This window comes from Puma concolor, chromosome E2, assembly GCF_028749965.1.
Source record: "Puma concolor isolate L17-30 chromosome E2, mPumCon1.1.hap2, whole genome shotgun sequence".
NCBI lineage: Eukaryota > Metazoa > Chordata > Mammalia > Carnivora > Felidae > Puma > Puma concolor.
In genome coordinates this window covers 59,836,888-59,850,546 of record NC_141681.1, presented here as the reverse complement: position 1 = coordinate 59,850,546, position 13,659 = coordinate 59,836,888, and the positions used below count along the sequence as shown (strand labels likewise).

The 13,659-nt window shown below is 60.1% G+C and overlaps 1 protein-coding gene across 2 annotated transcripts; it reads right to left on the bottom strand.

Moving 5' to 3' along the window:
- Nucleotides 1-102: 102 nt before the first annotated feature.
- ZNF628 (zinc finger protein 628) lies at nt 103-7,620 on the bottom strand. 2 transcript variants are annotated; one of them, XM_086690736.1, is made up of 3 exons: nt 7,414-7,542; nt 3,577-3,685; nt 103-3,340 (listed from the first exon to the last, which is right to left on the bottom strand). In XM_086690736.1, the coding sequence occupies exon 3, from the start codon at nt 3,333-3,335 to the stop codon at nt 222-224; it is 3,114 nt and encodes a 1,037-aa protein (XP_086546862.1). In that variant the 5' UTR covers nt 3,336-3,340; nt 3,577-3,685; nt 7,414-7,542; the 3' UTR covers nt 103-221. The 2 variants fall into 2 exon arrangements, with proteins under 2 accessions (XP_086546862.1, XP_086546863.1); XM_086690737.1 differs by lacking the exon at nt 3,577-3,685 and having other exon boundaries at nt 7,414-7,620.
- Nucleotides 7,621-13,659: the final 6,039 nt, after the last annotated feature.

Sequence of the window (13,659 nt, the reverse complement as noted above, 5' to 3'; positions counted from 1 at the left end):
CAGGAAGCAAAAGCTACAAGACTCTGAGCTCCCAAGCGGTGGCTATGACCACGACATTCCCCCCTCATCCCACCCATCGCCAAGAAAACAAAACACAGGGGAGGAGATTCTGGTCTTTATTAGCAAGCCCAGCCTGCAGCTCCCCTCCCCCCAGCCCAGCCCAGCCCAAGCAGTGAGTCCGGGTCTCTGTGTGGGGCAAGAAGAGATACCAGTGGTTCTACTCAAAACGTGTGCACCAGCTGGACTGCGGGCAGAGTCTGGACAATCTGGATGGAGGGGAGGGCCTGCGGGGCCATGCCCCCAGGTGCAGTGCCGGTGGGTACCACTTGTACCATCTGGGAGGCGGGAGCCGTGGAGATGCCCACTGGGACAGAGGCTTGGCCAGGTGGGGGTGGGGCCAGCAGTTGCAGCGTGGCACCGCCTCCCCCACCACTGCTATTCTCCAGCAGTTCAGCGGCGGGAGCACTGCGGATGATGAGCAGTTTCTGTCCCGGCGGACCAGGGGCAGGTGGCTCAGCCAGCCCAGGGGGTAGCGTCTCGACCTCCTGCACACACAGCTGGGTCTGCTCCCCATCTGCCCCGCTCAGCACCAGGACGCTCTGCAAGCCCTCGTCCGTCTGTAGCGTCTCAAAGAGCACGTCCTGGACGACACCAGTACCGGCCTCACCGTCACCTGGCTCCCCAGGGCCGGGACCGGCCAGCAAATCCTCGGCCGCACCGCTCTGAACCACCAGCAGATTGGGGGCCTCCGTGGTCACAGCTGCCCCGCTGGGATTGGACAGCTGGCCTGCCACAGGCTGGAGCTGGACCGTCGTCACCTCCTGGGCCGGCTGGAGCTGGACCGTGGTCACCTCCTGGGCCGGCTGGAGCTGGACCGTGGTCACTTCCGGGGCTGGCCGGAGGGGCTGGAGCTGGACCCCGCTCACTTCCTGTGCCCCTGCCTCCCCACCCCCCACATTCTGCAGGACGATGAGGCTCTGCCCTCCCCCGCTGGCCCCTGCGTTGCCCCCTCCCTGAACCCCTAGTCCCCCAGGACCTGGCAGCCATACGACTCCAGGCCCCTGCCCAGATTTCCCAGCTGCCCGTGGGCCCTGCCTGCCACGGCTGCTCCCCGCCGCAGTGCCCGAGGAGGGCAGCAGGATGAGCTTGGCGGGAGCGGGCGGGGGCGGGGGCGCGGGGGGCTGGACGCTGCTGGGGATGAGCTGGAGGCCCTGGGCGGTCTGCACCAGGAGAAACGTCTGGGAGTTGGGGGCTGCCTGACCCGGGGGCGGGGCCACCTCGAGGGAGAGCGTGGCCTGGAGGTGGGGGAGAACGTGGACGTCTTGGGTGGCAGACGGGGCCGGAGCGGCGGCCGGCGGGGCGGGGGGCTGTGAGCCGGCGGCGGGGGCCGCGGGGGCCGGGGCGTGCGTCCTCAGGTGCCGCTGCAGGTAGGCGGCCATGACAAAGCTGCGGCCGCAGATGGGGCAGGCGAAGGGGCGCTCGGCCGAGTGGGTGCGCTGGTGCAGCAGCAGGTTGGACGAGTGCGTGAAGGTCTTGGGGCAGAGCGGGCAGCGGAAGGGCCGCTCGCCCGTGTGCACGCGCTGGTGCTGCCGCAGGTTGGAGGTCTGCGCGAAGCTCTTGCCGCAGACGCCGCAGGCGTGCGGCCGCTCGCCCGTGTGCACATGCCGGTGGCGCCGCAGGCACGACGTGTTGCGGAAGGCCTTGCCGCACTCCCCGCAGGCGTACGGCCGCTCGCCCGAGTGCAGCCGCAGGTGGTACTGGTAGTGCGATGACCACTTGAAGGTGAGGCCGCACTGGCCGCAGGTGAAGGCCCGCAGGCCGGTGTGCACGCGCTGGTGGATGGCGAGCAGCGACGAGCGCTTGAAGGCCTTGCCGCACTCGCCGCACTGGTAGGGCCGCTCGCCCGTGTGGTCCCGGAGGTGGTAGCGCAGCCCCGAGGAGCCCTTGAAGGCCTTGCCGCACTCGGCGCATTTGTAGGGCCGCTCGGCACAAGCCGGAGCGGGCGCCGGCGCGGCAGGAGCGGCAGGGGCGGCGGCGGCGGCGGCGGCCGGGGCCAAGGGCTCCTGGGGGCAGGTGACCTCGGCGGCCTCCGCCTGGGGGGGCGGGCGCCCCGCGGCCGCCTCTTCCACGTGGCACTGCTGGTGCGCCAGGAGGCTGGCCAGCTGCGGGAAGGCGCCGTCGCAGCTGCCGCAGCGGAACGCCTGCCCACCGGCCGCCCCGTGGCTGTGCTGGTGGCGGGAGAGGCCGGCCACCGTCCGGAAGGACTTCCCGCACGGGAGGCAGGCGAAGCCCGGGGCGGCGGCGGCAGGCGGGGGCTGCGGCGGAGGGGCCGGCGGGGACCGCGAGGGCGGCGGGGCAGCGTCCGCCTTGGGCGCCGCGGTGGCCTGCCCGTCCTGGGGCGGCGTCGCCGCCTCGGGCCCCGGGCAGGGCTGGTGCTCCAAGAGCAGCTCCTCGCTGCCGAAGCCCAGCTCGCAGCCGTCGCAGCGGTACACCAGCTCCACCGTGGTCTCTGCCGCGGCCAGGAAGAGCTCGGGCACCACGGGCGGCGGCGCGGGGGGCGGGGGCGGCGCGGGCGCGTGCAGGTAGGCGTCGGACACCAAGACCTTGGCGCCGGGCTCGTGCTGCGGCGGGGCGGGGGCGGGGGCGGCGGCGGCCGCGGCCGCCGCCCCGTGGGTGCGCTGGTGCAGCAGCAGGTTGGACGAGTGCGTGAAGGTCTTGGGGCAGAGCGGGCAGCGGAAGGGCCGCTCGCCCGTGTGCACGCGCTGGTGCTGCCGCAGGTTGGTGCTCTGGGTGAAGCTCTTGCCGCAGACGCCGCAGGTGTAGGGCCGCTCGCCCGTGTGCACGTGCCGGTGGCGCCGCAGGCTGGACGAGTTCTTGAAGGCCTTGGGGCAGTCGGGGCACGGGTAGGGCCGCTCGCCCGTGTGCTGCCGCAGGTGGTACTGGTAGTGCGACGACCACTTGAAGGCCAGGCCGCACTGGCCGCAGGTGAAGGCCCGCAGGCCGGTGTGCACGCTGCGGTGGATCTGCAGCAGCGACGAGCGCTTGAAGGCCTTGGGGCAGTCGGGGCACTGGTAGGGCCGCTCACCCGTGTGGCCCCGCTGGTGGTAGAGCAGGGCCGAGGAGCCCTTGAAGGCCTTGGGGCACTCGGGGCACTTGTAGGGCCGCTCGCCGGTGTGCGTGCGCTGGTGGTGGAGGAGCCGGGACGACCACCGGAACGACTTGCCGCACTCCCCGCACTCGTACTGGGCCGTCGGGGCGGGGGCCGCGGGGCCCGGCTTCTCCGCCGGCCCCTCGGAGGTGGAGGCGGGCGCCATGTCCGCGTGGGAGCCGACCATCACACCTGGTGGGGGACTCGGCGTCAGGGGAAGGCGGGACCCCGCCCCACCTCCGCCCCAACACCGGTCCTCTCAACCTGGACGCACACGTTCGCCCTGGAAGCGGTAGAGGGTGCGTCCCCGGCCCACGCGCGCGGCAGGACGCCTCCCTTAGGATTAGGGCCCCCGGTGGCCCAGGGCTGCGCCAAAGCAAGACTTTAGGTGCTAATGCAGAAGCTGGCAAACTGGGGGGAGTGCTCACCGGCCACGGCATGCAGGTCATCCCCCGCCAGGAGGCTGGACAAGTGTGAGAAGGCTGGGCGTGGTCTTTAGGAGGCCAGGCAGGTCCTTTAGGGCCAAGCTCCTCCCCTCTAAAGACAGACACTGTCCCTGAGGATGGCCTGGGCTCTCTGTAGCACCCCGGCTTCCGATGCTTGAGCCCGCTCCCTCTGAGGAGCTCATGGTCCACCCTGCCTCAACGCCAGTTCCCAGCCACCGTAACTCGAGCCCCTTCGAGCATTCCACACTCCACCCCCCACCGCTGCTTGCCTACTTCCTCTCGCACATTAATCGAAAATCCCTAGACTCCACCAGATCCATAGCCACGCTGCACCTTCCACACCCATCCACCTCCTCGCTTCCTGCCTGCCTTCAGTCTCCCTTTAAAAAAAAAAAAAAATGGGTTTTTTTGTTGTTGTTGTTGTTTTTTAAAGTAACTTCCACACCCAGCATGGGGCCCGAACTGACAACTCCCAGGCCAAGAGTCACATGCTTTACCACGGAGCCAGCCAGGCGCCCCTAGTCTGGGTCTCCCTCTGCACTCATGCCCACGAATCTCCAAGTTCCCGGCACTGCTCATACCTGCATTTTTCTAGGCCATTCACTCCCACCCAACAGGTGGTACTCAGACATGTTTCTGTTCCCCTCAAACCTCTCCTCTCCCCTCCTGCTTTTAGCAGGTGATCCTGCCATTGATCTGGTCACTGAAAACATAAATGCAATCAGAAGAGAATGTCGCCACATCCCAACCACTGTAGAGGTGATTCTCAAGGAGATCGACTCTCCCACCCCAGGGGACATCCGGCAGAGCCTGCAGACGCTAAGTTGTCACGACTGGAGGGGCCGGTGCTCCTGGCATCTAGCGAGGGGGGCACCAGGGATGCTGGTCAGAACCCTACAGTGCATGGGACGGCCCAGCACAGCAAAGAATGCTCCAGTCCCAAACGGAAGCAGTGCTGAGGCTGAGAATCCAGGCACCACCTTCCCACCTGCCTGCCTCTGGCCCACGGACTCGACTTCCCACCTACTTTCCTCCTCTCCTGGACCATTCCCATCTGGGTATCCACAAGCTGCACCTCCCTTAACAACCAACAGGGGCATCTGGGTGGCTCAGTAGGCAAGCACTGACTCTTGATTTTGGCTCAGGTCATGATCTCATGGTCCGTGGGTTTGAGCCCCACGTCAGGCTCTGTGCTGACGGTTCAGAGCCTGCTTGGGATTCTCTCTCTTCCAATGCCCTCCCCTGCTCACACTTTCTCTCAAAAATAAACTTAAAACCCTTCAGGGGCGCCTGGGTGGCTCAGTTGGTTAAGAGCTGATGATCTCGTGGTTTGTGGGTTTGAACCCCGCACAGGGCTCTGTGCTGACAGCTCAGAGCTTGGAGCCTGCTTCAGATTCTGTGTCTCCCTCTCTCCCTGCCCCTCCTCCACTCATGCTCTCTCCCTCTCTCTCTCAAAAACAAACATTAAAAAAATTAAAAATATAAAAAAAAGCCTTCACCCCACTACTGCCTCTAGCTATGGCTTTATTTCTCCCCATCCCCTTTGCAGCAAAGCAACTCAAACGTGTGGTCAATACATGCTCTTTCCCATCTCAAACCCCACCACTTGGGGCGCCTGGGTGGCGCAGTCTGTTAAGCGTCCGACTTCAGCCAGGTCACGATCTCGCGGTCCGGGAGTTCGAGTCCCGCGTCGGGCTCTGGGCTGATGGCTCGGAGCCTGGAGCCTGTTTCCGATTCTGTGTCTCCCTCTCTCTCTGCCCCTCCCCCGTTCATGCTCTGTCTCTCTCTGTCCCAAAAATAAATAAAAATGAAAAAAAAAAAAAAACCCACCACTCAGACCCTCCACTCCATTCATGGCCTCCCTGGTGCTAAATTCCACGGCCCCTCCTCAATCCCTACGGGGTCCCTCCCTCCTTAAGCCACTCTCCTCGCTTTCAGGCACTGGTTCCTTCTCGTCTCCCTGACTTGTGAATGTGGGAGAGCCCAGGGCTCTGCCGACCCTTGGACTCCTTCTTCATCCACACTCTGTCCCTGGGAGCCCTCACTCACCCTCAAGATCTCCGTCTAAACAGAAGGACTCCAAAATGCAGATCTGACACCTCTCCTCTGAACTCCAAACCCTGCTACAGTTGTCATAGGGACGCCTAGCAGACAACTCGCACTTAACATGCCCCAAATCTCTTTTTCTTTTTTGCTCCTGCTTTCTCCCTTCTTCACCCACAATCTTCTCCATCCCTGAAAACCCCTCTATTCTTCCTCACCGCCCTCTCGTTCTCTCACCGTCTATGACCAATCCGTCAGCCGGTTCCCTTGTTCCAGCAGGGACATATTTGGAACCTGGCCACTTCTCTCCAAGCCCCTCATTGTCACCTTTGTCCAGGGCACCAACGTGTCCCTCCTGGACAGCTGCAACAGTCTCCCAAAACAGATCTCCCTGTTTCCGCCCCTCTTCCTTTCCTACCTCTGGTATGTTCCCAACACAGAGGCTGCAGGGAACGTGCCACAAGCTTCTACAGCTCCCATTTCAGAGGAGATACATCTCATACGTGCCCACAGCCTCCTCCCCTCCCTGACCTCCTCTAGCCTCTCAGACCCCCACACCATCTAGTCGGCGCCTGGAGCCCCTTCCCAACAGTGTCCTTGCTGACAGGTCGCTTCAGGGAGACATTCCCTGCACCGGACCCACATCTGCAACCCCTTCCAACACTCCCCGTTCTCCTTCCCCTCTTTCTGTTGTTCTCTCTAGCACTCAGCACCTTCTAACCTGCTTTTAAGCAGGGTTTCCCAACCTCAGCACTGTTGCGATCCGGGGCTGGACCAGTGTCGAGGGACCAGTCCCAAGCACTGCAGTGTTTAGCAGCATCCCTAGCCTCTCCCCTCTAAATGTTAGTGGCATCTCAATCACTGTTGCACCCCAGAGCCTAAAATAACGTCTGGCACAGAGTGAGCACACATCTTGAATGTAAAAGGGCTGGGCATCCCCTCTGGACAGGCTATAAAGATTCTCTTTAAAAAAAGATGAGTTAGCATCCTCGGGGCGCCTGGGGGGGCTCAGTCGGTTGAGCGTCCAACTTCGGCTCAGGTCATGATCTTGCGTGAGTTTGGGCTCTGTGCTGACAGCTCCGAGTCTGGAGCCTGCTTCAAATTCTCTGTGTCCCTCTCTCTCTGCCCCTCCTCTGCTCACTCTCTGCGTCTCTCTCTCTCTCAAAATTAAATGTTAAAAAAAAGTTAAAACAAAACAAAACAAAACAAGATGAACATCCTCTTTAAAATGTAAGCAAGTCCTTTAAGACACTAATTATCCCAGGAAGCTGCACGTGCCTTTCAGAAGGCCGAGCACGCCTCAGACAGGAGCCATCGGGTCTCTGGAAGAGCTGGACCCATCTAGTCCAATAAAGAGCATCCCCTTCAAAAGGCCGGACCACACCCTTCCATCAGGCCCGACTTCCCCTTTAAGAGGGTGCTCCTAGGGCACACCAATCTCCACCTTTGTTGAGCTAAGCTAGCGTCTGGTTAGAAGCCACCGGGACTCAGAGGCTCTTCCTTCAAAGTTTGGGGCACTGCCAGAGCTCCTTCGCGAGATAATCCTTCCTCAGAGAATAAAAAGCGGGAAGCTGCGGGGAACTGCAGAACCTGCCCCGCCCCTCTGAAAAGCAGCCCCTTGCCCTTTAAGGGGGCGGAGCCGGCCCAGTGGACAAAAATCGGAGGTGAAGTAGCGCCCTTCCCTTTAAGGCATCCCTTCCGGTTTCACGCTCCCCATTTCCCCAACGTCTCCGCCCTCCGGTCCCTCCCCCCACCCCCACCCCTCCGGTCTCTCACCTGCGGCCCCGACCCGGGGAATGAGCGGGAGAGACCTAGGGCCTTCCCGCGGGGGCCGACGGGAAGACGGGGCCCCGGCAGCGGCGGGAGAGGAGTGGGGGCGTGGGAGGGGGGCGGGGGCGCGCTCCCTCCCAACAGCCCCCGGCGCGAGGCACCCAACCTTTATCGGCAGCCTCTCGCGCACACAAACCCCGACGTCGCCGTCGGCGCGTCACGACGCCACGTGCGCCGAGGCCCCGCCCCACCCCTCCCGCTAGCCTGCGGCCGTCGCCCGCTCCCCGGCGCCGGCGGCGCACGGCATCGTGGGAGTTGTAGTCCTCCCCGGACGTCGACGGCCGGTCGTTTAGGCTGTGTCCGAAGTCGGCCCAAGGCCCGGGAAGACCCGCCCGGAGGCGGGGTCTTACGTTCCCCGTTTTTTACTACCGATTCCCTCTCGTCTGTCCTAGAATCGCTCTCCAGCTGCGCGGTTTCCGAACGGGCCTAGCCCATCAGGGGTGTGGTCATTCCTGGCCTGACCGCCACGCCCAGTCCCTGGATCTCTAAAATTTCCCTGCCGGGGAAACTGAGGCCCGCAGGGCTTCTGTTCACACCCCACCCCCACCCCGCAGAGGTCCCACGTGCACGCAGTTCCCGGGAGTGTGCGGTTGTCCCGGGAAGCTGGACCCTGCTGTGCTTGCTCCTTGGAGGCCTGGGGGCTTAGGGAACCACTGAGTTGTCCCGGATCCCCTCTCCCTCCTTTCCAAGTCACCCCACCGCGGCTTCAGCCTTGGTGACTTCTACATGTCACCCAACAGTCTCTCAGCCTTGACACTAGTGATGCTTGGGCCAGATTGTTCTTTGTTTTGAGGGCCGTCCCGTGCACCGTAGGGTGGTTAGCAGCGCCCCTGTCCCTGACCTCCACCTTCTTCTCTCCAGGGAAAAGCAGCCCCGTCCAACTAGATCAGGCATCTTATCCAGCCCAGTCCCTCTGAACCCCTCTCCCCCACCTGGCCAGCCAGATGAACCATTCATCCCAGAGGACAGAGCTGGGAGTGGGGACTGCAGGCTTTGAAGGCAGCCCAAACCTACCTGACCCTTCCCAGGGACCTAGGCTATTACTCGTGCCCCAAAGGCCTGTGTGCATGGGGGGTTGTCCCTCTCTATCCCCATCCTATTGCTGTCAGCCAAAAAAAGTTGATAAGGGCGACACATACACACCCCACCCTCACCGGTAGTCAAAGGAGAAGAGAAACCCTGGAAGTAAGTGGGGAACCTGGACTTTTCCCTCTTCCTCACACTAGACACCCCCCCCCCCCCGCAACCAACCCTGCCAGCCATACTGTGGGTGGTGGGAGGTGTGTCCTGGGCTTCTGGAACAGTCCAGCTCCAAGGTGGCCCAACAAGGACCAGAGTCTTTTTGATCACAGGGTGGGGAAAGGCTCAGGCCCCACTCGCTGTGCCCGCACCAATGCTCCTGGTCCCCACATGCTTAAGCCCTCCAACCCACATCCCTTCCCTCTGGAAGGAGAAGGTGTGTGGTGTTGGGCTGAGTGGACACTGGATCGTGGTTTGGGCCATTCAGTCCGTTGCCTTGGTAATGGCGCCACCTGTGCTTAGAGAGGAGAGGATTAGGGGCTGGGGTGGGAGGTGTCCTGGAGCACCGGTCTCCCCCTGACGCACAACAGGAGGTATCTGGACCAAAGACAGGATTCCCAGGGCCAAAGACTAAATGTAAAATATCCATTTTCACCCTAGTGCAGGAAGAGAGCAGAGATGCACTTTAAGCAGGGGGGCTGGGGTGTGGGCAGGAGCCAAGAGGGCTGGCCTGTTTCTCCCACAGACTAAGGATGCTCCTTTCTGACATCTTTTGTGGCTCTCATGGGTGCCCAGCCAGCCCTGCCCGAATGGGCCTCTTTCCAGGGAAGGGGTGTTATCCTCACTTCAATGCGGGGCGGGGGCGGGGGCGGTGAGAGGAGGGGGTGGCAAATAGAGGCCCTCTAAAGTCTCTTGGCCAGACACAGGACCAGGAGGTGATATACATCCTATATGCAGGAAGTGATGAAACATCCTATAGCCAGGAAGTGATTCCTGTAACCCGGAAGTGATTTACTGAGGGTGTCTCCAGCCCCAGAGTCTACTCCCCCCCCCCCCCCCCCCATCCAAGCCCTATCTGGCAGGTCCCCACATGCGTGGTCATGGCCCAGTGCATGGGAGCCAGAGGAGCCTCCCCGCCCATCCCTGGAGGAACCAGGGCTGATACCAGGTCACACAGTCCCATCTGTACCTAGAAAACAGATTCCTGGGGTGCCTGGGTGGCTCAGTCAGTTAAGCGCCTGACTGCGGGTTTCGGCTCAGGTCATGATCTCACGGTTTGGTGAGTTCCAGCCCCGCACCAGGCTCTGCGCAGGCAGTGCGGGGAGGGGGTGGGCGGGGCCTGCTTGGGAATCTCTGTCTCCCTCTCTCTGCCCCTCCCCCACTCGCGCTGTCCCTGTCTCTCTCAAAATAAATAAATAAACTTAAAAAAATAAAAGTAAAAAGGAAAGAAAACAGATTCATCTGTTTTAAGTACAGAAATGTGGCCAGAGACAGATACACACTAACTGCCCTCCCCAGGAGTGGCCGCCACTTTCCGTGATGATCCCCAATGACCCATGTCCTTGTACACCAAGTGCCTTTTCTTCAGGTGGCCTGCGGACATGATGGATGGCACTCCTGCGATAGGTTATGTGATTTGGCAAAGGTGAAGGGATTTTGGCAAGTGCAATCAAGGCTCCCCATCAGCTGATGTTAATCAAAAGGAAATGTAGTGATTAATCTTACGTGTCCACCAACTGAACCACAGGATGCCCAGGTACCTGGTGAAACACGATTTCTGGGCGTGTCTGCCAAGGTGTTTCCAGAAGAGATTAGCATTTGCATAAGTAGACTGAGTAAAGCCAACGGCCCTCCCCAGGGTGGGCGGGCATCACCCAATCCATGGGGGTCCTGACTAGAACAAAAGGGCGGAAGGTTGGATTCCCTCTCTACCTGACTGAGCCCAGAACGTTGATCTTTGCCGGCCCTCTGCGCTTCTGGTTCTCAGACCTTCAGACCCACCCTGGGATCCACACCATGGACTGTCTGGTTCTTAAGACTTGGAACCACACCACTGGCTTTCCTGGGCTCCAGCACACTGATGGCAGATCATGGGACTTCTCAGCCTCCATAATGGCACAAGCCAATACCTTATAGTAAATCTCTTTATATATAAAATATATATAACATCTCTGTGTGTCTCTGACTGTATGTATAGATAGAATAGATACAGATAGCTATAGATATAGCTATAGATGATATAGATACAGGTAGATATGGATCCTATTAGTTTTGCTTCCCCGAAGAACCCTAACACGGGAAGGTTGTTCTGGGTGGGCCTGATATAATCAGGCAAGCTTTTTAAAACTGGGTCTAGAAGTCAGAGATGCGAAACATCAGTGATTTTCCTGCTGGCCTTGAAGCCATCCACCTCCACGAATTCTATAGATGTGAGGAAATGAATACTTCCATGTGAGCCTAGAAGAGGACCCGAACCCCAGATGAGACTGCAGCCCCCGCCTACATCTTGATTGCAGCCTCGAGAGGCCCTGAGCAGAGGACCCAGTGAGCCGTGGTGCCTGGACTCCTGACCCATGCAAACTGGGAGAAAATTAGTATACACTGTTTCATGCCATGGTATTTGTGGGGGTTTGTTACACAGCATAGATAACTAATACACTTCTGTGTTACTTTGCTAGGGCCACCCTAACAAAGTCCCACAGGCTGGGTGGCTTAAGCAACAGAAATTTATTTTCTTACATTTCCAGAGACTAGAAGTCCAAGATCAAGGTGTGGGCAGGGCTGGTTTCTCCTGAGGCCTCTGTCCTTGGCTTGTAGACATCTTTCTTCTCCTCGTGTCTTCACATGGTCTACCTGTACCTGTCTGTATCCAAATCTCCTCTTCTTATAAGGACACCAGGCAAATTGGATTAGGCTCAGACATATGACTTCATTTTAACTTAATCACCTCTTTAAAGACCTTATTTCTGGGGCACCTGGGTGGCTCAGTTGGTTAAGTGTCCGACTTCATTCAGCTCAGGTCATGATCTCACAGTCTGTGAGTTTGAGCCCCGCGTCCGGCTCTGTGCTGACAGCTCAGAGCCTGGAGCCTGCTTCAGATTCTGTCTCCCTCTCTCCCTGCCCCTCCCCACCTCTCTCTCTCAAAAATAAACATTTTTTAAAAATAAAGACCTTATTTCTGAACACAGTCACATTTTGAGATATGGGGGTTAGGACTTCAACGGATGAATTTGGGGAGACACAATTTAGCCCATAACATCCCTCTTCTCAGAAGAAAACATGGGAAATAAATATAATAGTGTTGGCCTCTCAGAGTTCTGGGTTGAAAACACCAGGAACCTGCCACCTGTACATTTTCACAATAAATTTTAAGGGAACCAGAGTCCCTCTGGGACTAGGTGGAGAGGTGGGAGATGAGCACAATGGGGGCAAGGACAGACAAGTTTTGCCTGGGCTCCTGGCCTGGCCCTGACATCTCAGCTTCTCGCTTCCCCCTCCCCATATTAGAGGGGGGTTTAGGAGTGGAGTCTCCACATTCTAGGTGTAAAGACAGCAAAGGAAGTTTTGGGCAGGGCCCTGAGGTCTCGACGCTACCCCTACATCGAACTTAGCACAGCCCTCGTCACTCTTACCTTCAAAACCCAACTCCTACTTGGCCTACAAAGCCCTTCAGGTCTGGCCCCTGGCCCCTTCTCTGACTTCACCTCCTCCTATCCTTCCCTCTCTCTCACCTCATTCAAGCTTGCTCCTGCCTCAGGGCCTTTGCATGCCCTGTGCCCTTTGCCTGGGAAGCTCCTGGCTGCCCCCTCTTCCGCTCAGGTTGCAGGACAATTGTCACCTTCTCAGAGAGGGCTTCTCCATCTGAAGCAGGACGCTTTCCCCATCCAGCATCCAACTTACTGTCCAGCACACCCTGAACCGGTCTTTTCTTGTTTGTCGGCATCTCACTCCCAGACTCCTCCTGGGACAGACTGTGCTAGTCTCGCTCACTGCTACATCCTCGGTCTACTGTAGGTGCTCAATAAATGTTTATGAAATAACCCGCCTCGAATTGCAAGGGCTGGGACGAGGGGAAGGGAGCCTGTGTATATACCTTGTAATAGCGGGAAGGGCGGGTCCTCAACAAACATCAGATGAAGCCAGTCCCCAGCTGTGGGTGACTCTTATCCACCACCAGAGAAGAGGAGGGGGGCCCAAGGGTGAGGGTGAGGCTGCTTCCGCACGGCCTCCCGGCCCTACCTGGGATGTTGGCGCCCCCTGGTGGCGCGTCCCCAGGCCAGAGCCAGAACGGCCAGTGGCCCTATGTGTGTTCCCGACCCTGCCCATCGGTGGGACAGGGCTGGCTAGCAGATGTCGCCCTCGGCTCCTGGTGGCATGGGTGCAAGCCAGCTCCTGGAGGTGGGCTAGCAAAGGTCGGGTCCCCGCCACGCAGTGGCGGCCCGTCCTTGAGCCTGAGCCCTGACCTCCAATTCTCCAGAGACCCGGGGGTCCACTCCCTTAACAGCCCCTTGCCAAGCGACCTTCTGCGTTCCCCGCGGGGCCTGAAAGTAACAGGACGGGAAAGCTTCCAGGCGATTCCACAACACCACACGCGCGTCCAGGCTGTGCGCACACAGGCAAACACACACACACGACTTGCCCAGGCCAAGACAGAGATTGAGGAGGGTGGTCCCCGTCGGAGCCCTGCGCTGACCCCCTGCTGCTGGCCCTGCAGCAGACAGACCTGCCGTGCAAACACACGGTGTCGGGCCCACATTGAGCCACTTCCGGGTCCGGGCTCTGCCACTCAACTCGCAGCGTGAGCTTGGAGAAGTCTCGGGCGCCTCTGGCAGCCGGAAAAGTCACGGGGTTGGGGGGGGGGGCGGGTGGATTCTCCCTCCGCCACCTCCAGATGGAACACCTTGATTTCAGCTCGTAAGAGCCGCCTCGGACTTCTGACCTCCAGAAGTGCAAGACAATCAGTGCACGTGGTTATGAGGCACTGGGTGTGAGTGTGTAGCCACAGGTGACCCGCACGCCCCCCAACGCGAACCTTCCGCGCGGCCCCCTCACAACAAGCTCCGCAGCACTATCCCCACACCAGCCCGGACCAGGGTCCCCCCCACTCCGGCCAGCGCCCTTCCAGAGACAAGAGGACCCCCTTCCCACCCCCACCCCCCCGCCGGAGCCAGC

Excerpts from the sequence above, each read along its gene's own strand:
- ZNF628 (XM_086690737.1), bottom strand. The coding sequence starts at position 3,335 with ATGGTCGGCTCCCACGCGGACATGGCGCCCGCCTCCACCTCCGAGGGG.